General features: G+C 40.5%; 1 protein-coding gene and 1 long non-coding RNA gene across 3 annotated transcripts; one reads left to right on the top strand and one right to left on the bottom strand.

The window, feature by feature from the left end:
- Window positions 1–473: 473 nt before the first annotated feature.
- LOC135303327 (uncharacterized) lies at window positions 474–4,171 on the top strand. Its single transcript, XR_010364792.1, has 2 exons — window positions 474–600; window positions 1,528–4,171. It is a non-coding gene; the product is annotated as an uncharacterized LOC135303327 (long non-coding RNA).
- TRAF6 (TNF receptor associated factor 6) lies at window positions 3,505–24,850 on the bottom strand. Of its 2 annotated transcripts, none has more exons than XM_064425009.1 (7): window positions 24,727–24,850; window positions 16,556–16,879; window positions 12,148–12,298; window positions 11,382–11,540; window positions 10,343–10,414; window positions 8,923–9,000; window positions 3,505–7,912 (listed from the first exon to the last, which is right to left on the bottom strand). In XM_064425009.1, the coding sequence occupies exons 2-7, from the start codon at window positions 16,846–16,848 to the stop codon at window positions 7,031–7,033; spliced, it is 1,635 nt and encodes a 544-aa protein (XP_064281079.1). In that variant the 5' UTR covers window positions 16,849–16,879; window positions 24,727–24,850; the 3' UTR covers window positions 3,505–7,030. The 2 variants fall into 2 exon arrangements, with proteins under 2 accessions (XP_064281079.1, XP_064281078.1); XM_064425008.1 differs by having other exon boundaries at window positions 16,556–16,874; window positions 24,727–24,840.
- Between the last annotated feature and the right edge of the window lie 227 nt (window positions 24,851–25,077).

Raw genomic sequence — 25,077 nt, 5'->3', positions numbered from 1 at the left:
TTCCATTCCCAGAAGATCCAAAAGCACACACTGTGCAGATCTCTGAGATGAATTTAAAATAGTCAGTCCCTGTATTTTATCTAGAAGGATGAGTACAGGCACATGCCCGTATAAAGGACTTGTGCATGAAGAAACTCAAGCTCAGGGAGTTGTTTCTAGAAGGTGAATCACACTGGAGGCACTTGCTTAGGCAAGTCTAAACTCCACACTGTGAAGGTTATCACACCTGGGTGTGATACTGAAACTAGGAACACTTGTATGTGTCACTTTTCCCTGGCAGTGCCTTCACTCCTTAACATTCTGTTAGCAAAGGCCAAGGTCATACCTGGCTGAAACTGTTCCTTTATTAAAGGCAGCAACAGAAACAAGGTTAAATCTTGGAGAGAAACAAGTCCATGCAGGCAGGAATACCAGAATGGAATACAAGTGCTAACTCAAGCATACTTTTGTAGGATTTAACAGGCCAAACTCCTGGACTTCACACCTTCACCTGACACTTGCTGTGTGAGCAAGCAGAGAGAGGAGCAGCTGAAGACAGAAGGGAAAAACAACAAGTTACTAATACTGGTCTGTAGCAGGAGTCAGGACTCTGCACATCAGGTGAGACAAGGAAAGGTTTGTGTTGTTGCCTTTTCTTTTTTTTTTTTTTTTCCTCCAGTGTGTCAATTATCAGCTGAGTTTCATGGAAATCAGGTTCTCTCTGAGAGGGAAGAAACTGAAAACTCACATTTTTGGACAGTTTATCACAGGGCTGGAAAGATACCTGTCCTGCTTCTAATCAGCTAAGAGAATGGAGGAGGGTTTTTTTTTCAAAATTGTCAGTACCAAACTGCTAAAACACTGTTCTGTTTATGCCTTATTCCCTTCACTGTTGAATGGGATAAGTCTCCGGACGAAAGCCACCACAAAACATGGCTTATTCTGCCCCAGGCTAACACCTGTCAAGTCTGGCCAAGTCAAGTCAAACCTGCTGGTACCTCAGTGAGAAACTCTCAGCTGGAATCTTCAGGACCATGGTACACCAGGGCTTTTCCTTGCTTCATCAGCAGGTGACTGGCTGCAATAACCACCCCCCTGGTGTGGCAGAGCAGCCAGCTCCTGGAGGCAGCAAAGGAGCAGTGTGAAATGACTGAACTCGGGAACACAGGCTGCATGGCCTCAGGGATCACTCAGAGCACAAACCCAAAGGAAAAGAAGGCTCATTAGTTGAGGCTGGGACTGTAGCTAATACAGAAATTATTTTCCTATTGCACAATCTTCTCCTTGCACACAGTTTCATGAAGTTTCCTATTCCATGGAAGAGGAAAACCCCCAGCCAAAATGCAACTTTCAGAGCTGTGAAATGCAAGTGGTTGTTTCAGAGGAGCAAACATGTTCAAAGAGCATGATCGCCAGAAGAGGAGACAAGGAAGCAGGGCCCCAGCATTTGAGCAGAAAGATTATTTTCATGATGCTATAGTTCAGTATTTATTTGCTCTGCACTAGTAAGGTAAATTATTTTTTACAGTTTTTTTTTTTTTGAAACAGAAAGAATTGCAGTCTTTGAGAAGTGTTGAGAAGTGGTGGCGACAGGTAAACTTGGGATAAAACATGGGTGAGGAGGGACTCAAGATATGACCACTACTTCAGAATCTTTCTGCTTCTGTGCAGACAAGAGGAGATGAAGGAAAAAGGAGAGGACAGGAGAAACATGGACAGTTCTGGCTGGGAGTTGGCTTTTTTAATGCTGCTGCAAACTGGAAAGGACTGCAGAAAGAGCATGAACTCTTCACCCATTCTGAGCCCTGACAAGCTTAAAATAACTTAAGCACGTATCTGCTTGTGTGCTCAGAGATGTGTATTTATCAGGTGATTAGGTTTAGGTTTAATTGTTAAAGGTGGTTAGGTTTAATTGTTCAGAACTTAAAACCAGTAAAGGAAAAAGACCTGAAGGCCACAGCTCCTTACATTTGGTACTTCAAGGTCACTAAGGCTGTCAGGTCCTGTGAGGGTGGTGATGGCGCAAGGGTTGACTCCAGTTGGTCAAACTCTCCCTTCCAGAGGGATTGGACAAAGGCTCAGTGGTGGTAAATGATGAGGGTGAGACAGTGCCAGGGAAATGTTTCCTTTGGTAAGTTTTTGTGCTAGCATAAAAATTTCCTATTTGAGTGGTATGAGGTTTTTTTAATCCAAGATGAGTAACAGGCAGAATTCATCAGCCTTCTTACTCATTTCATCCAGACAGGCCTTAGATTCCCTCTGCACCATTTTTGGTCCATTAACTTGCCTTTGTATTGCCTTCTATTTGCTGCATATGCCAATACCACACTTGACCTTTTTCAGGGCTGTTTCAGGAAGTTCTATTGACTTCTGTAAATGCTGTCTTGGAACAGACTAAATAAGTCACAGTTCCTAAATGAGAGACAGCCCAGAAGAGCTGAAGTTTAGCACAGTGTAGTAAGGAATGGCACGGAGAGTTTCTCTTTCCAGCCAGAACAGCTAGGATGTTGGGCTCCTGCTTTTTGGGGATGAGGAAGGTGGCAAAGCAACTGGTTTGGCACTAGTTAAGGATTTTAGCTAAAACAAACACATTCTTCTTGTGAAGTCACTGCAATGAACTGGTATTTGTTCAAGAAAATATCCAGTCAGAGCATCCTGGTCCGTATCTACTTCAGCCATTTTTTTTTCAGAAAGGTACACGTACATTTGTACTTACACAGGTGAGAACATGCTCCTATATTGCTGCTCTTCTGCTTCTGCACATGGACTTTCCATTCCTGGGGCAGCTGCAAATGCCAGCTTTTTCCTGCTTAAAAAAAAGTCATTATTACTCCATCTCACCAAAAGGTTTTAGTGCACTTAAAATATAGAACACTAAAAATGGATTAACACAACAGAGAACCAAAGTCTGAACAAGCCTTCCTATCAGTTAATCATAGAAGCTATTAGGACCAACCTGGATGAAAGACAAAGTCATAATTAACTTGACATTAAGAGCACATTGCTGCAATACCATTAACGTTACTCAGAAGAATCTTAAGATTTTGAATATCCCTTCCTGCACATGCTATTAAACACAGATCCAGGCTGAGATAAATCAGATTGCAATAAAGTCTGTACCTCTCTTACTGACAGAAATATTCCCTCTAGTTTCTGATCTCAGTCTCCTGCAAAAAAGTTTCAGCCCATAGTTGCTTTTATGACAAATGAAACAAGCAAGCAGATGTGGCCAGAGGTGATAGTGTGCAGATTTTTTGACAGTTACATCTTAAATTACAGGATGATTATGAGAACACTTAGTTTATTATTTATTACATGAGCTGTACCTTCTAGTAATTAATAAAACCATCAACACCCTTTATAAATGCCAGAAGGTTTTTATCTTGAAATACATTCTTTGCCTTCTTGCTGCTATGATACCACCCACCTCTGAAACCCACAAGACAGAGACACTACCACAGCAGTCCTGTATCATTTAATATTTTTGAATAGCCCTCCACATGAATAAAGATGCAACACACAGTGCACAGTTTAATTAGTTTATTTTTTAAAGTTCTGTCAGAAATATAGCTGTGCATTAATTACAAAATATATTAAACTATCACTCAATTCATCCAAGGGAACAGGAATACTCTCATTTTGTTCAAATGCAAACAAATACAAACCTTTAACATTGACACAGAATAATCTTTTGCATCCATCATCAATGTATTTGGTCTGCTGCCATCTCTAAATAAGAACAGAATGGTCACCCTGATTTCATTATCAAATTTAATCCCTTGATAGCAAACATGACCAGACACATCATGAAACTGCTTAAAAAACAACTCTATACATCTCACATTATCTGAGCTTCCACATATACATTACATACCAATATTTTTAGCAAAATAATTTTCCCTGCCCTGCAGGAGAAGATATTCTGAGGCAAAGTGATAACATGTTCATACTATATTATAATTGGAAAATGTGTGCTATAGCAGCTCTGAAAATACTAAGAGTGGGTGACTTAAACCATGTTAAAGACAACAGAAATTTGGAAGCTAAATAAGCTAAGACACTTTTTAAACCACCTTGAGATCTAGTAATGCTGCAAAGCATTGACTTACAGAATGAAACCCCACTGCTGAACAAGTTACATAGGACATGGGTTAATTAAAATGTTTCTTTGATTCAGAGACAACTCAATGCTGCAGACCTTTCTCCTTCCATTTAAATTGTTCTATCAATTATACTTCAGGCCACCATGGTAAAACAAGTTCTCAAAAGAAGATTTGGAGAAAGGGGAAAGTGGAAAATGGAACAAGTACATGAATAAATATTTCATTAACATTTATAATCTTTTTTATGACAGTAAGACTTAACTGATACTTAGAAAATTAGCTCTGACAGTCTCTCATGTAATACTCTGATATTACAGTAATTTTTCATCACTCAAGAGTTCTAGTTGGTAATATAAAAATATAAAACCAGTAGAATAGCAGCAGTGAATAAAGCATCCATATTACTATGGCCAACACAGAATTATACATGCAGTAGCCTTCTATTCCCTACTGGATTGTGCTATTGTGCAATTTTAACCTGAATCATTTAAACCCTGCCACCATAGGGAGTTTCCTCCTCAGAGGCAAAAGTACATCAGAGCTAGCAGATAAGGCTCAAAGCAAAAAAATCCATTCAAAATGCAAATCTTCAAAAGCAAAGAAAGTGTTAATGCATTTAGTGGGTCTTGGGTACAAATGAGCTGAACAGATAATAAGGACGTTTTTCTTTTCTATTCAAAGACACTTTCTATTTCCAGGGTTGAGGAAGGACCTGGAGTAGGATAAGTGTTTTTTCTCCCCCTCCCTCCCCTCCTGCCCCGCAAAAAACAAGAAGGGAAACAAAAGAGAATGGCAGTTTTTGAGAGTCTTGAAAAAACATGGATAGGTAACACAGCCTGAAAATGGAGAACATGTGTACAGTGCCTTCTGTGCAGAGTGGCTCTGTACACTGCCATGGACATTGACAGCTTTTGGTTAAGAATGGCTTTACTGGGAGTGCTCCAACTGAAGACACTCCAAAACAATTCAGCTGATAGGATGAGGCTATTCATTATAAAATCTACTTTGGTTTTAAATCTGAGATCTTTCCCTATTTTGAGTAACATATGCTCACCTGTCCCCTAATGACAGAGAATCAACTTAAGTCACCAACAACTAACTGCATTTACCATTAGTCAGGAAATCCATGTTTCAGTAGTGACAACGCTCCATTGAACACAATCCCTCTTCCATCTGATAGGTTCTACTAGCAGAAGAAATTTTACTCATTTGGATATGATGAACAAAGTGGTAGGTTGGGTCCTGGAACTTTTATCTCTCATGCAGGCAGGCAGAATATCCTCCCAAACCACTAAAGTGTAGTAGCCTTTCTTTAGTCTTGTTTATATTAAGCAATGCGCCCTTTCCACACTGGTATTGCTTGGATGGTGCCAAATAGTTGGAACACTCTTCAGTATCTCTTAAGCTGCAGTGTCTCCAGTCTTTAGGTTGTTTCACTAGTTTGGATAAATAATACACAGAAGCTCATGCATCGTTTAGTTCTTTCTTCAGTACCTGGACACGTACTTAGGTTATGGGGTGTATAAAACTTTTTTCTTCCTTCCCTCCTTTTAAAGACAAGATTCAGAACTTTATCAGCACCATGAAAGTTAAAATTTTTAGCACCAGTATACTTGAACTATTCAGCTATGACTGGTCAAAACTAACATTTACATGGCATACAATCAGTACAGAAAACAATACACACAGCATTAGGAACCTCTTTGACACAGCGAATCTAGTGTTTGATAAATGAGTAACTATGAAAGCCAGATTTTCTTCCCAAAAGCAAACAGGACTACAATTTTTCCTCACAATGCTGAATTAATAGACTTTCTTTAACATCCAAATTGCTGAGCTGGCCCAGCTCCTATACTGTAAAGGGACAGGAAATACCCACAGCAGCTGGATGCTGATATGGCCAGCTGCCCACAGAGAATTCACAGGGGATGACTTGGGTACATCACCCACAACACCAAGAGATCACTTGAACAGATGCAGGCCACAAGTTCAGCTTTGGTACAAATTTGGGTTTCAATAACAGTAAAACAAATTCTGCATCACCCTCTCTGTTCAGTACATCCTTTTGCTCATGTCTGCACTCACAACCTGAAACATGTCCAGCACTAGGAGATCCCACCAGCACAAAGGGATTTCATTCAAATGCTAAACTTTCATATTTCTTGATGATTGTGGTTGACATTCTGAGCCTAGAGCACACACATCTAGAAAGATTTATCAAAATAAAGAGAATTAGAGAGGCACCTTCTGACCACATTACAAGTATTTCTTCAGTGAACTCAGCTCAGAGTCATTTAGCCTTCTCCACAACATTACCTCGTATCTTTTGGGAATACCAACATCAACTCTGCATCAACATGCAACTTCCTGAAGGAGGAACGGGTCAAAGCACATCTGAACCCTTGGTAACAGGAACAAAGTCTTAACCTTAACTTCAAACTTCAAGAGACACATAGCCAATGCAAAATTCTAGATAAGTTAATATGGAAACTCTCTCACCTTTCCCAAGCTCTGTGAAAAATAAGGAAGAAAAAATCCCTAATCTTTATTAATTTCATTCCTTCCCTGCGACAGCATCTATTCCAAGGCAGTGAGGTGAAAAGACTTACAGGTCTATTTGATATGACTAAAGTTTTAACAGGCTGAGATGCATGGGTTCTGCAATAGGGTTTTCCTGTAGGCAGTTAAGTTTTGATTCACACTTCATTTATTTAGCTTGCTACAGAAGTAGCTTATTATTTTAAGAGAGAACCTTACCAAATATTTAAACATAGGACCTCATATAGAGAAAAATATACCAGCAACAACAAAGTTCCATTCAGGTGAAAATCAACTGTGTTGGCAATCATGATCTTTTACAAACCCAACCTTTGTGGACAATGAAGCTCTTTTGTGATCCATGTGGAAAAACGTGAACAAAGCTCCATTGCTCTGTTAAGACTTGCAGGCTACATGGCTCCATCAGTACTGCGGGCCTGGAAGCCTTCCCTGCGGACACTGTTCAAGTCCAGGCGCGTGAGCACCTCGCAGCGCACCAGGAGCGTGTCATCCTTGATGAAGGTTCTCTGTTTCAAGGTCTCCAGGTGCATGAAAGTCACATAACCAAAACCTTTTGGATTGCGGTGAATTGTCGGTCTCTGGAAGGCCAGTAGCTCTGGCTTGGTTTCCATCACCTCTTCATGGTTCTGCCTTTCTGGGCCTTCTGATTGATCCAAAATAGAAAGTCGAATGGTGCCTTGGAAAGGCCAGGGCAGGTGGCTGTCATATTCCCCTTGCATAGTGTGCACAAACAGAGAGATAAAATTAGCACAGCGCTGAGCATTTGGTAACTGGATATGCAGGCGCAAGCACAGCTTGTAGCCAGGCTTCCCTGTATAGAAGCCAGGACTGTGTATCACTACAGGTCTCTCTTCTTCCTGGGCTTTCTGCAGTCCACTGAAGTTCTCAATCTTCCAGATATAAATACCAGTACATTGCTGTGCCTCCATTTCAGTAATCTTTCCCTCCAAATTTCGTATAGTACGTTTGAGTTCAGCCATGTGAGTGTTCTGAGTCTCCATTTTAGCAATGAGTTCCCTGATTTGGTGATCTTGTCTCACCAGACGACCTTCCAGCTGCTGAATAGTTTCCTTGAAGTTTTCAACTTCTGGATTGCAGTTGTATGCAGCATGTGACACGTGTGAGAAGAGGGTAGGCTCAAAGGGTAGGCCATTGAGGAAGGGTACAGGATTTGCAGCAGTAACACTGATATTCTGAAAACTCTGAGCCATCATCCTCATGTGAACCTGAGTGAACTCCTGCATATGTCGTGCCAGTTCATTCCTTTGCATCTAGGGTTTAAGAGACAGAGCATTAGGAACACATCAAAGGTCTGCAATCACATTTTAAATGTGGCTCTGAAGAAAATCAAACAAGGAGTTGCTTTTGTCATGTGAGAAAATCTGCAGTGAATCAAGGACAAAGGTGTGACAAAATAGTGCTTTATCAACAGAGAGCTCCAAATTTGAGATCACTGTTAGGAAAAATTGAAAAAGTAGTCCAAATACCAGTGGGCAAATCACAGAATCATTTAGGTTGGAAAAGACCTTTAAGGTCTTTGTGTCTTTGGCCTGATGTCAGTACAGCTGGGGTTCAACAAAAGATATGAGGTGATTTCAGCATAAAATTGCAAACCTGAGAAGTTAAGATAGAACTGACATAAATGACTGCAATATAAATCAGATATGTGCATTATTGTTTTTGTTGCCATGGGACTTTGGGATGTCACAAACATATTCTTGTTAGAATATTTATCATTAGTAACAGCATATTGTATAGTTGTATGATTCTGTGTAATGTTTAATAAGGAAACCTTTGATTGCATTTTTACAGAAGCTGCAGCATCTCCAGGAAAACAAGAAAATTTAAATTCTCGTGTATTCAGGGTCACCTTCTTGTTAATGAGCATTCATGATAAAAAATTCAGGTTTTGTAGAAAACAAAAAAATTGGTTTTCTTCATAGAACACTAGGAGTCATAAGTGTATTTGGTCACAACTTTGTAAGAAATGCCAGAAGCTACATTTGACATGAAAGTTGAGAAAACATGAAATAATAAAACCAAGGTCATCAAGCAAATTGTTCACAGAGCTTTTTAAATTTGAAAAAGCAATTTTGAAATGCAAAGTATCAACATGCACTGCTTTAGAATTAGGATACCTCCAAACAAAAATTGCACAACCACACACCATTGAGGATTTTGGGTTGGTGAATGAGACCAGACTAGGAAAACACATTACAAAAGCAACCAATAAAATCATGCAGAAGGTCTACAATTCAGAAATTACTGAAAAAAGGCTTACCTTTTCAGGACACCCAAAGGCACTGTAAAAACATGGCACTGGGGCAGTAGGACAATCATTGTCATAATGGTTAGGCATCTAAAACAAATCAGATTTGATATTACTTCTCCATCAAGAGTATTTTCTTATCTAGAAAGGATACAGCTGGATGGTTTTTGAACAGAAAACTTCAAAATGTACCTGAAGTCAGATCAGTTTATATCTACGTAAGTTCTTAACGGAATATGGAAGTTTTGAACAGAAATGTTAGCTGATGATACAAATTATCCATCCCACATGTATGTACTGTAACAATTCATTGGCTTTGTTCTTATATTAGGCCTCAGAAAGCATTCAGGTTTCCTTGCCAGACCAAACACTTTTTGTTTCTAGCCTACCCTCCAGCCAGGTCACACTCAATTCCTTCCCTTCTGAAGGACTACTTGCACAATGCTGATTGTGTCACTCTTTATTATCATCTTCCTCAAGAAGTTCAAGTTACTTCTATTGTTTTTTGTGGTCCACGTTTTCCAGATCCAGGATTAGTCATCTCACTGCTCTGGATCCTGTCTATCCACCCTCCCCCTCAAAAGCACAACTTCAGCTGATGCCTTATGAGCCCTAAACAGAGCAAAGGATAATTCAGTGTTTCACAGGCAGAATCCCTGTTTATATAACCCCGGGTGTTTGCCTTGTTGAAATATCATGAGGAAGCACAACACTAATAAAGACCAGCTATTATTACAAATGTTTAGCATTCTTTGTTCCCCACTTCTGCAATTCATTATTCTACCTAACAACAGACTTTTCCCTTTGTAATTACTAAGCCAATCCTGTTTCTCAGAGTATTTTGCAATTTTACAAGATCATTCTTTATTTTAACCCAGGCCATCAACATAGTTGCCATCCCAAATTAAACAAATCAATATTTATAATTTTCCTGCAAATTAAGTCATTGAACAGAAGAAATAATAATGGCTATTACAACAGTAATGGACAAGAAGAATTCCAGCCAGCATCCCAGTTTGATAGTCAATTTACTTATAGCACTTTCTGATAGTGGCTTTCCAAGTACAAAAACTCCCCCCTCTGCCCAAATCAAAGCCTCCTCTTCTAATGTCAGCCATAACCACTGGCAGTTGTTGGTATTTTAAAAACTCCATTCAAGATCAAAGACATGCAGCACGGCCCCTGTCAAGAAGCAGTACAGCTGAACGTTGTGATGTGCAGCCAAAATCCTACCGAGGTTTGCCAGGCTGCAACTGCAAGCTGCAGCAGCATTTAAGGGAGTATCACACCTGCACCGGACATTTTCAGAGGCAGGTAGGGATTTAGCAGCTAGTAGACAACCTGTATCTCCAAGTTTAATTTCAGATTAAAGAAGCAATGTAAAAACGAAGCATCTGACATGGAATAAACAGAGGCAAAGGGAGTTTCTTACCTGCTCCCTGATGAGCACCGTGTTGCAATATTCGCAATATATATTGGCAAGTGGGCAGGTCTGGTCATGAAGCTTAAGTGATCAAACAGAAAAAAAAAGGGGAGAGAAAACATCAGTAAAGTTACTCAATTTAAGAGAGGGCTAATCACCCTTGATCAGATATAAGATTTTTATTTATACCTAATTTTGCAGCTGTGAAACAAAGAGAATCCCTTTACCCTAAACAGTATGATTTACATTACTGCTTTTTCCTGGACTTATAGAAGAGATTCATAAAGCTGTAGATATTTTATTTCCTAAAGCTCTTATGCTTCAAAGAAATCTGATTTTAACCATGAGTTTCTAAAATTCATGTTCAATTGTACTAGAACTATATGAAAGCACTTGTTTGTTTTTTAATTGTATTGTTGGATTATATGAGGTACATTTGATTGACAATTCACAATATTAATATCCAAGAACATTCAATAGTCATTGAGATAAAACACATCCATATAGAGATAAAGAAATGGTAACAGCAAAAGGAAAGTATTGTTCTCAGTATCACCCGAGTGAAAAATGCAGAGCCAGGAGAAGAATTCAGAAATTATCTTGGTCTTGTGTGGTAGCAGATATCCCCAAAATAGTTATCTCTGGTACATCCTCTCTCCCAGGCATAAAAACTGCACATGCAAATACTGCTTTTTGTGTTCCATGGGCAGTAGATACAGCCTGTCTGATGGTAAGGTCAGAAATCAGTGGTTCTTACACAAGTCCACAAGTCTCCTCACACCACAAGGTTCCACATAAGTTTGTTCTTAAGGACAATCTCTCCCCAGCTTTTGCCTGTTCTAGGCTCATGTTCTGAGTTTGCAGCTTCTCAGCTGTGCAGCAGCACAAAGAGCTCTTCCAGACCAAAACCTTTCAGCTGGTTTTCTTTTGTGTTTTTTTTGTTTGTTTTGGGGTGTTTTTTTTTTGTTTTGTTTTTTTTTTTACTGCTGTTCCCTTTCCAAGCAAACCCATGTTTGCAGACTGACAAACTGAGATTCCTGCCAAATACCTCTTTATCTTCATAGGCCATAGACGTGGCACAGTTTGGGCAACACACTTGACGCCTCGGACACTCTTGGGTCATGTGCTCCTTCAGACGGTTCTTTGGGAAGGTTCCTTGGCACTGTAGGCATTCCACAGTGGAAAAATCACACTGCAGCTGGTGGTCCTGCACAAGGGCAGAAGAGGGATTTGATATTTCAAATCAGAACAATCACCTCATCCATTTTCAAGAGAAAGCACAGTGCAAGACAAAAGAATCACAATCCTCCCTTCATGCAAGGAAATCCTTATACACTTATGCTGACTCTACCAACAGCCTGTTACTGTCCCACTACTAAGGTCAGGGCTTCATGTATTCAGAGCTTTAAGAAAGCTCTCAGTAAAAATTTAGTTTTATATTTATCCTTTTAACTGCATATATTATTTTCCAAAACAATTATTTCAACTAATATATGTAGCTACTTTGAGAGACTATTAAACTGACTTTAATAAACTTGTGTGAAGCATGGATATAGCTGATCAAAAGGCAGACATGAATGATCCTCAGCAGAAAGTTGTATTAGTACAATTGTCATACACTGAGATGTTCACTTGAGAATCACCTAACTACAATTAAATACTCACTAAAAACCAATATGTGTAGCTATAGTCTTGAAAGAAAAATGCACCGAGTCAGCATAAATGAGTACCAGGTATGACCATCTATTTAAGTTATTTCAAATTTTTACTTGCCCATGAAAACAAGGTTCCATATTGTCAAAACTGCTTCTCACCTCTAAGTGCCTGAGCTCCATCTTCATGCTGCAGCCCTTGTTGGGACATTTGACCATTAATGAAAGGATTTCCCGTTTGGCGAAGTTGTCAGGAAAAAGTTGATTTTCAAGCAGAATTTCGTTGTCTACAGGACATTTGTGGCCTGCATCTCTACAATGCAGAAAAGCAAGGAAAGATATTCCAAAATTACCAACAGAATTCCAAGCACTTAATTTAAAATATTTTTACACCAGCAAGACATTAGTGGCCAAATAATAACACAGTAAGATCTTTAAAAACAATAGTGTTTATGTGGCAATGACCAGAAAATATGAAATATATTTCAGAAAAATTGAAAACACCCAGTTTCACTGGAGGTGGCATTACTGGAGGTTGCAGCACTTTTCAAACTCAAAAACATTTTATTTGTACAAACGGCATGTTAAGTACTCTGGAAACAAACTTGAGGAATATGTAAAGACACTAAGAACTTACAGTCCTTTTTCTGCAAGTACTTCACATAGCTCAAACATCAAAGAATATTTCACATGCTACTTCAAAACAATTACTCTCATTTCCTTCTCATTTTATAAACAGCCAAGGTGATCACAGCTAAGTAAAAAAGCAAAACTTTTTTTCCAGACTGACTTCATCTCTTTGACACTACATTAGACACTGCTCAGTCTGCTGGTTTTGTTATACAACCATTTGATCAGTTGGTCATCCTTCAATTTCATTATACAGCAAACAGGGTGAATACCTTCAGACACAAAAATTGTTAGTAACTATGAAAATTACACTGGACTTGGAATTGAGTGTTACATCTAAAGCTATTTTAACAGCAAACAGACTGGAAGTCAGTGCTAACTGGTGAAGGTTTGGAATCTCATGGAAGATGGATGCCTGCAATCTCCACAAGGTAACTAACAGCCTGTTCCAGTTCATCAGGTTCTGTCTACCTGCATGTACGTACAAAAATCATTAGAAATAGAGTAAAAAAGGGATCACCTCCAACAAACTTTCCAGTATCAGCTCATTCTGAAAGCAGTAGGCTAACATATTGATTCACAATTAAGTAATGCAGTTAAAGAGGCATGAGGGATCAAAGCTCCCGAGTGCTAATGGAAACAGCAATAAAATGGAGAAAATACATGGGGTGGAAAAATGTCAGAGAGCGCTTGTGGTGCAAGGATCAAAGGCCAGATCATTGTCACTGCCTGCACGCACGAGAGGAAGGAGAACCTAGTAGGCTGCGGAGACCAGGAAGGAATTTATGTTCTTTGCTGGAAAAGGAAATAATTGCTCAGCAACTACATCAGCAACACTGCTACAGGAAGTGGAGGTAAAGTTGCCACTTCAAAAAGAGGTAATGAACTTCCTTTCACAATTTTGCTTGCAGAGCAAGCTCACCACATGCCTGAGAATCATACTCCTAAACAAGTGCAAGAAAGAACTAGCTAGCTTGCCTTGTTTCAGAGCTCCCTGAGCTATGACCAGTGTGATCTTTGTCACAAGCTAGAAATGTTCCCTCACTTCACAACCTACAGGAAATCAGTTTTCACAGGTATAGCTTGGTTACAAACACCCTGTTTAGTGGAGTATGAAGACAGCTCAACAGGTCTGCTGATAAGACAGCAGCTTTATTTCTACAAAGAAAAGTGAATCATAAATAAGAGCAGCCAACAACAGATTGATTTGGAATAATGATTACCAAATCCCCAGTTTAAATAACTAGTAGATAAAGGGAAAAATAGGAATGAAATGCAATTTTCCAAAGTAGGAAAGTGTAGTAGGAAAAAGCAGTAACTCATTTTAGGATATTAAACAGGCTTCAAATACTATTTACAAGGCTCAGGATTGTGTTTAAAACACTGCTAAGATCCATCTACAAAGATGTTGCTATATATTTCCTGTGACAGAATTGAATTTATGCACCTCAGTTCTAGCTTACATTACAGTGAAAGCTTTCCTATGCTGGAATAATTTATCACATTGCACTCTGCCACTCACAACAGTACCGGTGAAACAACAGCCATCTGCTACAAAGTACAATGAATATTCCTGTAAACTCCCTTGAGACTAAAATACAGGTATCAAGAGTAAAGCCAGAATAATTTTGAAAGAAAAGCCTGCCCAGTGATTTTAACAAGTGAGCGGTTTAGCCGACAAGCTGAGACAGTTGGCAGAGACTTTAAGTGCAGCCATGCCAGCTGCTGGAGGAACTGCCAGCACCCAAAGATGTCCCTGCTGCTCCTTGTTACCTCACAACTCTGCTTTTCCAATAAACAGAGGTTCTGATATTTGGCAAGCTCTACTACAAACCCTAAATCAGCTTTGCCCTAAGATACAGGAGAAGACTGGAATGAAATTGAATTAGCTACTGCACCTGCAGTTAGTTCTTCTAAAATTTCCAGCAATATATTTTGTTGACAAGTAACATTCGTAAACACATTTGTAGTTACTTAGGTAGATAAGCTTCTCCTCTTCCATGAATTATAGCACTTCAAAGCACTTCAGACAGCTTTATTTAAAAAGCTGCCAAGACTTTCTGGGAGGCAAACAATTACTGTGATCAAATCTCATCTAATCATGTCCTTCACACTGTAAGACTGAAGAGTCCAGTTTTTAAAAGGTTTTCCAATTTATTCTTTTCTAGTTGCAGCCACAACTTCTTCAACACAAGCAACTACAATTGTTTGTGTAAGTCACAAGAAGCAATTACTCAAAAAATGCTTGTTCATCCTTCATCATTTAAAATGCATAATCTCTGTGTTCACTTGAGTTAAGACAGTGGGGAAATAAGGAATAAAGAGAAGCAATTTTTCCTGGTCAAATGAAGGCTGTGACAATCAGTGAAAAAAAGCAGTACTTAGAGAATGTAAAATATCCCTTTCTCTTTTCATTTTAGTTCTGTAGAAGCTTCTCAATAGCTCAATCAATCTGGTACTGTAGACAGTACATACTGCAAATCAATACCATACTGCAGACACTACATAATCCAAATCAATAGTTTGATCTATGGATACCAATTAAGCATGCAGTTCAGCCCTGCAGGGATTCAGAGAGGTCTGGCACTTCAAGCTGTCCTCCCTGCTTTCACAAACAGTCACTCAGACTGTCCTCTAAAGAGAGAGTTCAGTGGGGAATGAGGGAAAACTTTTAATGGCAATGAAACATCTGGAATATTACACTGATCATCTACAGTCTCAAAAGAAAAAAATGCTTTCCACCTTGTTTAGTAGTCACTGAAACAGTCATCACTATTCATAGAAATGAAGTAAAATACAGAAAAGGCATAAAAGAAGCAGAAATTTCTAGTCATGGTCCTTTCCATGGAGAAATTCTTCCAGAGAATTTAGGTAGCAGAAACTACAGAGAAGCCACAAAACACTATTCAGAGAACATAACTGCTGGCATACTATTCATTTAGAGAGCTACAAATTATGGATAGGGAAGAAAAAGAAATGGAAAAGAACTATGGACAAATGCTATGAAAGACAAATCAAGAAAGCACTGTCCATGTTACATGCTATAAAATAAATGCCAGGGCAAACCACAGTAACAATGAAGACAGTTTAATGATCTTTATAAATAGTGTGCAAAGTAAGGTTGAAAATGAGCCAATTCTACATATCACAGAACTGAATATATAAATTCCTAGCAAAGTGACATTTGAGCTATCTGAGCAATTGCTAAGAAAAAAACTGGGCTTATGCTGAAAAGGAAAAATCCTATAGCATAATATCTATCAATGTAATCCAATACTCACTCACACGTGTGGGACACTGATGACTTCATTCCAGGCTTAAGGCAAGTGCTCTCTACGAGGTACTCTCTGCCCTTTCTTGCTCTTTCGATCATCCATTTTTATAAGCCCAGCCTGCTCTTGCCTTTGTATCTTATTCCCTGTCCCTCATATGCCACCTGGTTTCCTCTCTCAATGCTTTGTTCAAAACTATTCCCTCATCACATTCTCTCTTCCAGCTCAAAAAGGAAGCAGCTAATTTCAAGTGAAGAATTGAATGCTTGAATTGCCTTATCTGCAGCAAGAAATCAGGCTGTCTGTAGTTTCCTGTAGTTATCAAGAGAAACAATCATAGGCAAAAGACAGGTAATTTTATAATCCTGAGCTGGAAATTGAATTTATTTGGGGGACTTGTCTACATTTCCTTTTTTAATTACTATTTGAAGTTTAATTGATTTTTTAGATTCATAACCTGGGTAATTTGTGAAAATGGCAAACCGTCTAAAGCTCATAAAACTTCCAAACTTGTGATATTTTGGCCATGTACAGCACCTTTAATGAATAATAAATTTCCACAGTTCTGTTAGCATTCATTGGGCAGCTCTGTGCAGTTTAGATTGACCTTAAACCGCTCTGGTACACGAATTTCTTCTTAAAAACAGCTTCCACAAGTTTTCCTTTACCTTATGGATTTGACAATGCAGCCTTTGCAGAAACGGTGGCCACACGGGGTCTGCACCGCCTCCCGGAGAGCCATCAAGCAGATGGGGCACTCGTATTTACTCTCCAGCGGCGGGTCGAACTCCACGTCGTAGCCCTGCGTCTCGTCGGCGAAGGAGGCGGGCGCGCTGCCCGCGGCGCCGGGCGCGCTGCCGCCCTCGTCCTTGGCGGCGCTGCAGGCGCTGGCCATGGCCGCGCAGCAGCCGCCCGCCGCCTCGCGGGCCCCGCAGCTGCCGCCGCCGTGCAGCAAGCTCATGGCAGCCCGGCCGCGGCCACACGGCTCTGCGCTGCGACACGGAACAAAAAAAACACCACGGGTTAATTTGGAGTGGTTCGAACCCTCCCCTCCCAGCCAAGGACAAAATTTATTTCCGACCAGAAGTACTGGAGCAGATTTGGTTCTGTTCAAAATCACTGGGTTTGTTTTGTCCACATTATCTTTTTTTGCTTATCTTGTGATATGTAGGAAAGGACACTGCATCAGCATAGTCCAAACACCCCCCGCGCTTTCTGTAATCTCTTTCATACGACTGATTTCTGTAGAAGAGGAATCATTCCTCTTTGTCCTTGCTACTGAAGATGTTTCTTTATCCCTTCCATATGATTTACTTCTAAAGACATTCAAATAGATTTTGTGTGGAAAAAATGCCGTACAGAATCATGTTTTCTTGGAGGACAACTGCTCAATTCCATATTTTCCTTGCAGTGTATATATGTTATTTAGCATTTTCTGTATTAAGAAATTCACAATACAGATTTCAAACCGACTTAGCTGCAGGAACACAAATAAAATATAAGTCCAAGTACCTAAACCAAGCAGCTGATGTGCTGTAAATGCAATTCAAATATACAGCACTGCTGATAACATTTTAGAACTGCCAATAGGACTTTAAATTGAGTAAGAAGCTACACATGAGATAAGGATAATAATTCCACAGCTCAAAAGCTATCTACAAACTATTAGTACTCAAACAGAGCTCTTGCTCTCCTTTCCCTCTTGCAGGCCAGCTGGCAGGGAGGACAAGGGACAGGATTGTAAGAACAGAAGATAAAAGTCACCTTTCCCTGAAGAGTGGTGGATGGCATACTAAAGACTGCTTTTACAACTCTCCTCCAAAGCAGGGACAACTCATAGGTATCAAATGAAAAAGTGCAGCTATCTCCAAACAGATTGCTAGTGCTCCTACACACAGTAAGAGAACGTTAAAAAAACGTCTTAACAACAAATACAAATTCTAAAGACCAAGAAACCTTTCTCTCCCCTGATTTTTTTAATGGTTACAATCATTTTCTTAGAATCCTGCTGTGGTTAGTTCTCTATAAATGACATTTCTATGAAACACAGAGATTATCACCAGGTGCAAGGCAGTATGAGTAGTCTGAGGGTTATGGAGCCAGGCATGTAAAACATGCCCAATAAGCCCAGATTTGATAATGTTTTGCAGAGCAGTATAGGCAAAAGTCTCTCGCAGTGTTCACCTAATGAATTCACTGTAATACCTTTATGTCATTTAAAATATATTAGGGATGGAAATCCAATCAAGAGACGAATCATAAGAACTGTTTATCTGCATCACTACTGCAGATGCTAAAGGCAGAAGAATTAATAGGATTACCTCGACCATGAACTCACAAAACTGAGCGTTTTCTTGCCTATATCAGAATTTGAATATCACAACTCATTTTTACAAAATGTTCATGCATAGGAGGAGGACATATGGGTAGTTTTATTTGGGTATTTATTTTATGACGCCTTTAGTGTCACAAAATCAACAACAATCACATAAGGCCTCAACCAGCATTTATGGGAAATATATTTTAAACACATGCAAAAATCACAGGAATGTGCTTTAGGCCATCTACATGATAAACAACTGGCAATACTGCCCATGATAACATACTATGAGCTATTTTTTCCAGCTATCCAGACCAAAAAAAGAGGTATATGTATCTAAAGAGAAACAAAGTTACCATATTTTGGTTAGATATAGTTAGAATAATCAAACCAGAACTTTGTATAAATATATACTCTGTTGTATAAATATACACTCTGTTGTATAAATATATACTCTGTTGTATAAATATATGACTTTCCACCTGGTTGGGGTTTGCAGGGGTATGAGAAGTATCTGAAGAGCAGCATTCTTGACATTTCCAAAATACCATTAAGGTACAGAGCCTCAAAGAACAGGCTGACAGTTCTGACTTGTACTGAACTAGCCAGCAGTGCTCCTTCTCCGCAGAAATAACTCCAGAGCAGAGCTGTCTGCAACTGCACCCAAAAAGTGCTGCTCACTTCCACTCCTGTTTTCCACCCCAATGTGTTGTCCCTACACATTATCCACCACAACAGGCTTTATAACTGAGGCCCTGAACACAACAGCAATACCAACTAAACGCCAAGCATGCTCCCAGCAGCTGCTCCAGCCATAGTCCAGACACAACCAGTTTAATCCCACAAAGACACCAGCTCCCCCAGTGATTTAGAATGGATGCAGAGGAATCAGTGCTCAGAAAGATGCTCTGTATGACAGAGATTTTTTTTTAGCCTGCCATCAGTAGATCTACTCTCTCCAGAGAAGAAACCCAGCTTGTTTCCACTGTTAACTTATTTAACAACTGCTGCAGAGGATGATCAGTCCATGGGCCACATCTCATGAAAAATCACAGGAATAAATTGGGTCAATGGAGTGGGAATGTTGGTATGCAGGATATTAGAATCCACAGGCCAGCCTAGGACTGAAAAATTCACATTACTCTAAGCCACAGAGATATATTTAGTGAGACTAAGAAAGGGAAGAGGAACATACATCCCTTTAGCAATGTCACAAAGGAATTCAGGAAGTCACAAAAAGAAATATAAAACAGCTTTAGTCAAATTCAGCTGTCACATTAATTGCAAAGAGGTGTGTGACTCGACTCTTGGGCTGTTCCCAGGGAAAAAAATCCCATACTATTTACAGTTCTGTTCTTACAAGGAGAAGCCAGGATCTGACTTGGTATAATCTCACTAGTTGAACCTTTATAGATTTAAATGCTATGCAAGCAGTGTCTTTTTGGCCATTTGAATTATTTCTACAGACACAGCAGGTATGTATATTCAGTCTACAGAAACAACTGCCATACTAGAGTCAGTTTAATGAATGAACCACTGCAATTAGTAAACATCCCAGTCTGACACAAAAACTCCCTTATTCAGTGATATACTCCACTCCTACATGGAGCTTTTTATCTGCATATGACCAAGTGGTTCACAAAAAAAGAAGTGCACATCTTTTTAACTTGGGAAATTCAGACACAAAGAGACAACTTAAGGTGATTAAGAGCCAGATTTTAAACTTTGTTCATATTTTATCTAAGACAGGAGTCCTCCTACTCCTCTTATCCATTTCATCTTCTCTGTGAGCAAAATCCTCCTTCCTCCACACATATTTTAGGTGTAGGGCAAGGCACAATCTTCCAAATCAAAATCCACAGTGCTGTTACTCAGACAATTAACCAAGGCCTTATTACTCCACCATAGTTTAAACTAATTTCTCTACATGTTGTAACTCCTGCACAAGGAATCAGACCTATTTCTTGTGGAAGTTACTTTACCTCTGAGAACAGAACATAGGTTTAATCTTTTTGGACAGAGCAGTGCTAGGACAAAACCAGCCACAGAAAAGTGTAATTTGCATGGTAATGACAGGTCTTTACCCCAGTGAAGGTAGAGCAGACAATCTGTGAGCTTACTGTAGCAGTTTTTCACTTTCCTCTCCTGGGGAATTAAGAAAATGCTGAGGCTGGAAAAGGATAGATTTTAAACACCAAACTAGGATGCATCCTAAAATTCAAATCAAGCTGCTCCCCTTTGTTTTTGATTATGAAACAGGTTGCCAGTGAAATAAAACTAAGATCTCCCAAAAAACACATCAGTTTTATTTCTTATTGATAATAGATGCTATTCTTCCTCTGTACTGAACAAAACTAATTCAAATGCAATTACAACAATATCTAAATATTAATTTAAAATACCTTGTGTACACCACAGCCTTGAGAACTTATCCTTTTTTAAAATGTTAGTAGTTTAACACATTAAACACTTTGCTAGACTGCTCTTTGTACCTTTTTTTGTTTCCACAACATCCAGCTTTCAGATCCAGGAACAACAGCAATTAAACTGGATCATTATGTGATAATTCTTGCTTTTGCTAGCGTGAAGTTTCTAAGACAGAGGAAGTCTTAAACTACATTTGGTAATGTACCTGAAATGCTCTTTTGTAGAGCTAGGAAGTGCTGCCAGACCTGCTGACTGGAGATAATGGGCTTTAGCCTGGGCTCAGAGGTACCCAGGCCTTGGGCTGGCAAAGGTTGATTTTGCTCTCCAAGGCAACAGCTGTGTTGTTTGCCAACAGAAAGGAAGGTGCTTTCCATGCCAAGTGGTAATGGACAGAACTTGTTTGATCATTATCTGTGCTGCAGAAGTCTGGGAATGCCCTAAGGAGAAACTATCATGCCCCAGAAAACAGTTAAAGGACAGTTAAAAGAAAAGGAGTCCTCATCCCACTCTTCCAACTTTGAACCATAATTACACCTTTCCTAACTAACCTGTGCTCTGTTGCTATTTACACTGCTACATTACACAGTGATTAGGCTGATGTGAGATAGCACTGTCAGACCAGAAGAGCAAACTCCTGCAAGAATAAGGTATCTTATGATGGACAAAAACTACTTCAAAACAGAATTTAAACTGCCCATATTTTAAATTAATGCATACAACAAAGCTCAGTACTCTTATTGATTTTCAACTCCTATAGTATAATGAAGTTTAGGTAGGACTTACAGATTTTCAAACACCAAACTCCTCTAAATAATAAAAAAAAAATCACTGGTATCAGAAAATATCTTCAGTTCTCCTGTAAAATCCCACTATCATTAAGAGTATTAGGGAGAAAGTAAAAGTAGGCATTGTATACTATTTACACTGAAATACGAAATCCTATTTTCAAGCATTAACTTAAGGAATACCATGCAAGGAAGTATGAGTTTCTATAAGAGAAAATTTTCATTATACATCAGGAAGTGCTTAATACAATTAATTTCCACATGACCTCTTCTGGAAAATTGACACTGACTACCCTTATAGATAATGAAACAACACAGAAGACTATTCCAAATCCTTTTTCTTACTCAAAGTTCACAAATATAATTAATCTCCTTGCAGCCTGGCCAGCACACACCCAGCAGGGGAAATGCCTTTAGCACTGCATTGACAGAAAAACTGACCAAACTTTTCTCTTTTCTTCAGCTGCCTTGTATATGTATGTATAGATTTCTGGGTCATGAGACTGACAGACCAGTGGAGTGACTTTGGATAATTTGTTTATGGAGCAATACTTGCAACACCAATTCCCAGGCACATTAATCAATGGTCTACTGATAACTGATAAGCACTATATGTTTCCAATAGGAGGTTTGTAGCTATCACCACTATGGCCTCATCCAGGCAGAACACATGGAATTATGATAATACCTTTTAATTAATACCTATAAAACACTTTCATTTCAAAGCTATCAAATGGCTAGACAAGCTGAAGCAATAGGAGATTCAGGCAGAACTTGTAACTGCAAAAATGAAATTCTCATTTCTTATAAAAGTCTGCAAGCATGTTGCTTGTTTTGTTGATATACAAACTTTCTTTTTTTCTAATAGCAGTAAACGTTCAGACATCCAAGTCTTTTGGACAACCACCCCAGTCATACCATTTTAACATGTGAACCTGACTTTAAAGAAGAATTTTTGTTTGAGGCAAAAACAAACAAGATTCAGAGCTCACCAGACTACCAAGAGCTCCTGACTACGGCAGAGCAGCCCTTGGGGGTTTCTGAAGCCTTCCAGGTGATTTCTCTTTATTTGTAAAGAATGCTGTCAGGCTTTAATCACGTAAGTATTTTCATGCTTGAATGTTACTTAGGAGACTAGATAGTGGCAGGCTCACAGTTCCATTCATATTTTATCCTATTTAAGTATGTCAAAACAAATTTAATTTCAGTGAGCAGTGGAAACATACTATACTGTATCTAAGACCAAGATATTCTATGGGTTTTTCCATAATAAAAAGCCAAACCCAAGCCAAAATTCCCTGAAATTTTCTTCAGTTTATTAACTTTAGACAGAATTTCCTGGGAACTGTTCAGAATAACGAAGACAAGGGAAGCACTGCTAGTGAGAAGAACAGTACTAGTTAACTCTTTACCTTGGCAGTGACTCTGGCTTCTGTTCTCCCTTTGCACATTGAGAACACAAGGAGATATGCATTGTGCCTTTCTGTACCCCTCAATAGATCTACAGGGATTGTAAGATGCTGCCCTAGTGGGGACAAAGTAAAGACCCATAAAGCACTTTAAAACAGGCAGGGAGAGGTATGGCTGTGAACAAGTGTGATTTCCACAAGGCACAGGCTCCAGGCTACACTTAATTACCATCTACCTCTACAGGCATGAGGCATTAGTAAAATGATGAGACCCTGGGAAAGCAAACAGTGAACTAAACACACATTCTGAAACAACTAAAACATTTTCACTCAACCTGACATTTACTTCTGTTTTCTTTTTGACATGCTTTATACCCGGAATATTTTATGGCCGGTTTTCACAGGATCTAAAACTTTTTTTTTTTTAACATGTGCTTAGCTAATCTATACTACTGAGATACAAAAGTCACCCTTCTTGATATAATTAACTTGTGGAAGTTCAAAAAGTGAAGAAAAGACTGCACATTCACCTCAGGTACTTTTTCATGCTTAAGTTCTATCAGCATAGGTGCCTATTGTGTGTCTTGTCTTTCTAAATACAGGAGCAGTTTTCTAAGATAGAAAGCAGTACTGCAGGGTTGCAATACTACAAAACTTAAAAAGCCATTTATGTCTTGACAAGTTTTCATTCAACGGGGTCTGATTGAGCTCCATGAATCTTCACTCGCTGGGAAAAGCTGTAGGTAATGTGGAATATGCAGAAGAATTATGCCCAGAATGACATAAAATAATCCAAGTGCTTTTATCAGCATACTTCTGTGACTTTCCCCCCCACCCCTTCTTCTACTAGAAGGACAAGTTTTATGGCCTTTCATTCTACAGGAAGACAAAGCAGTTTGCTGCTTTTAACAGTCTTAACAGCTGGTGAACACACTGCAAAATTCACCCAAAGCTTCAAATCAATACTTTATTAATCACTCACCACTTTTGTGGTATCTAAGACACCACAAAATCCACAGAGCTGAGGGGCAGCGTGCAGAAGGTGTCACAAGCAAACATGGGGGAATACTTTCGGCAAGCTTTAATGACTAGGTCTAAGGGATATAATTAGAACATTTTCCTCCCACCTACAGCTGAGATTTCCGTTTAAGTACGAAAAGACTCAGCGTGACTTATCTGAGCCTGAGCCAGACGAAATTGATGGAAATTACTACTGAAGTCACAATTTCTAACTCGTGTTAATAAAGTTACCGTAAATATTAAACACTGCCAATCTCTACTAGAAAATAAGAGCTACCGGGTTTAGAAACAGTAACCTGTCTTGCAAATTACCCTTTAACGCGTTCCCGAATAATTTGCCGAGTGTCTCTATTTCACAGTGGGGAAGTCAGAGCCCAAGTTCAGCTGATGCGTTCGAGATAGGCGGGAGCACGGCTCGGGAGCCCCCGCCGCTGTCCGGGCCACAGGCAGGGCAGGCTCGCTCGGGCCAGGTTCCCCCGCCGGGCCAGAGGCAGGGCAGGGCCACTCGGGCCAGGTTCCCCCGCCGGGCCAGAGGCAGGGCAGGCTCGCTCGGGCCAGGTTCCCCACCCGGCGTGCCTGCGAGCCCCGGGCCGGCCGCGGTTTCAATTCCGGAGCAGCGCAGGCCGGCCTGCCCAGCCCCGCCGGCGCTCTGCCCCAGCGCAGGCCGCTCTCCCCGGCAGCCGCGGCCAAGCGCCGAGCCCCGAGCTCGGTGGAAAGGGCCGCAGGGCTCCGCTCCCCAGCCGGCAGTCCCGGGTAAAACGCTCCGCGCCGGGCGCCGCCACACGCCAACAGCGGCCCGAGTCCAGCCGGGCCCTCGCTCCCCAGGCCGGCATCTGCCCCCTCCCTCCCGGCCGCCCCGCGCGTTCCGCCGGACTCACCGCGACCCGCGGCCGCTCCCAGCCCGCCGCCGCTTCCGCTTCTGCTCGGGAAGCGCGCAGCAGCCGCTCGGAGCCAGCGCGGCCTCCTGGGCGCCTCGGCCGCTGCAGCGCCCTCTGCCGCCGCGGAGGGGCAGCGCCGCCGGGGCGGGCTGGGGGAGCTGCGGGGCCGCTGTCCCCTCTCCGGGACACGCACAGAACTGTCACCACCAGCGGCTGGATCCTCCCCCGGGGCGGGCTGGGGGACCTGCGGGGCCGCTGTCCCCTCTCCGGGACACGCACAGAGCTGTCACCGCCAGCGGCTGGATCCAGCTCCGCGCTGCTGATGTTTCTATGAAGAGACATTAGGATGCG

Source organism: Passer domesticus, chromosome 6 (assembly GCF_036417665.1).
Source record: "Passer domesticus isolate bPasDom1 chromosome 6, bPasDom1.hap1, whole genome shotgun sequence".
Lineage (NCBI taxonomy): Eukaryota > Metazoa > Chordata > Aves > Passeriformes > Passeridae > Passer > Passer domesticus.
Note: the sequence above shows the minus strand (reverse complement) of the source record. Positions and strands in the feature narration are given on the sequence as shown.

What these genes read in the sequence shown, in the direction of transcription:
- TRAF6 (XM_064425009.1), bottom strand. Translation starts at nt 16,848, where the DNA reads ATGAGCTTGCTGCACGGCGGCGGCAGCTGCGGGGCCCGCGAGGCGGCG. An exon ending in TGGCCTATGAAGATAAAGAG is followed by an intron (nt 10,415 to 11,381) that starts GTATTTGGCAGG and finishes TGATCACTTAAG; the next exon opens with CTTCATGACCAGACCTGCCC. An exon ending in CGGTGCTCATCAGGGAGCAG is followed by an intron (nt 9,001 to 10,342) that starts GTAAGAAACTCC and finishes GATTTGTTTTAG; the next exon opens with ATGCCTAACCATTATGACAA.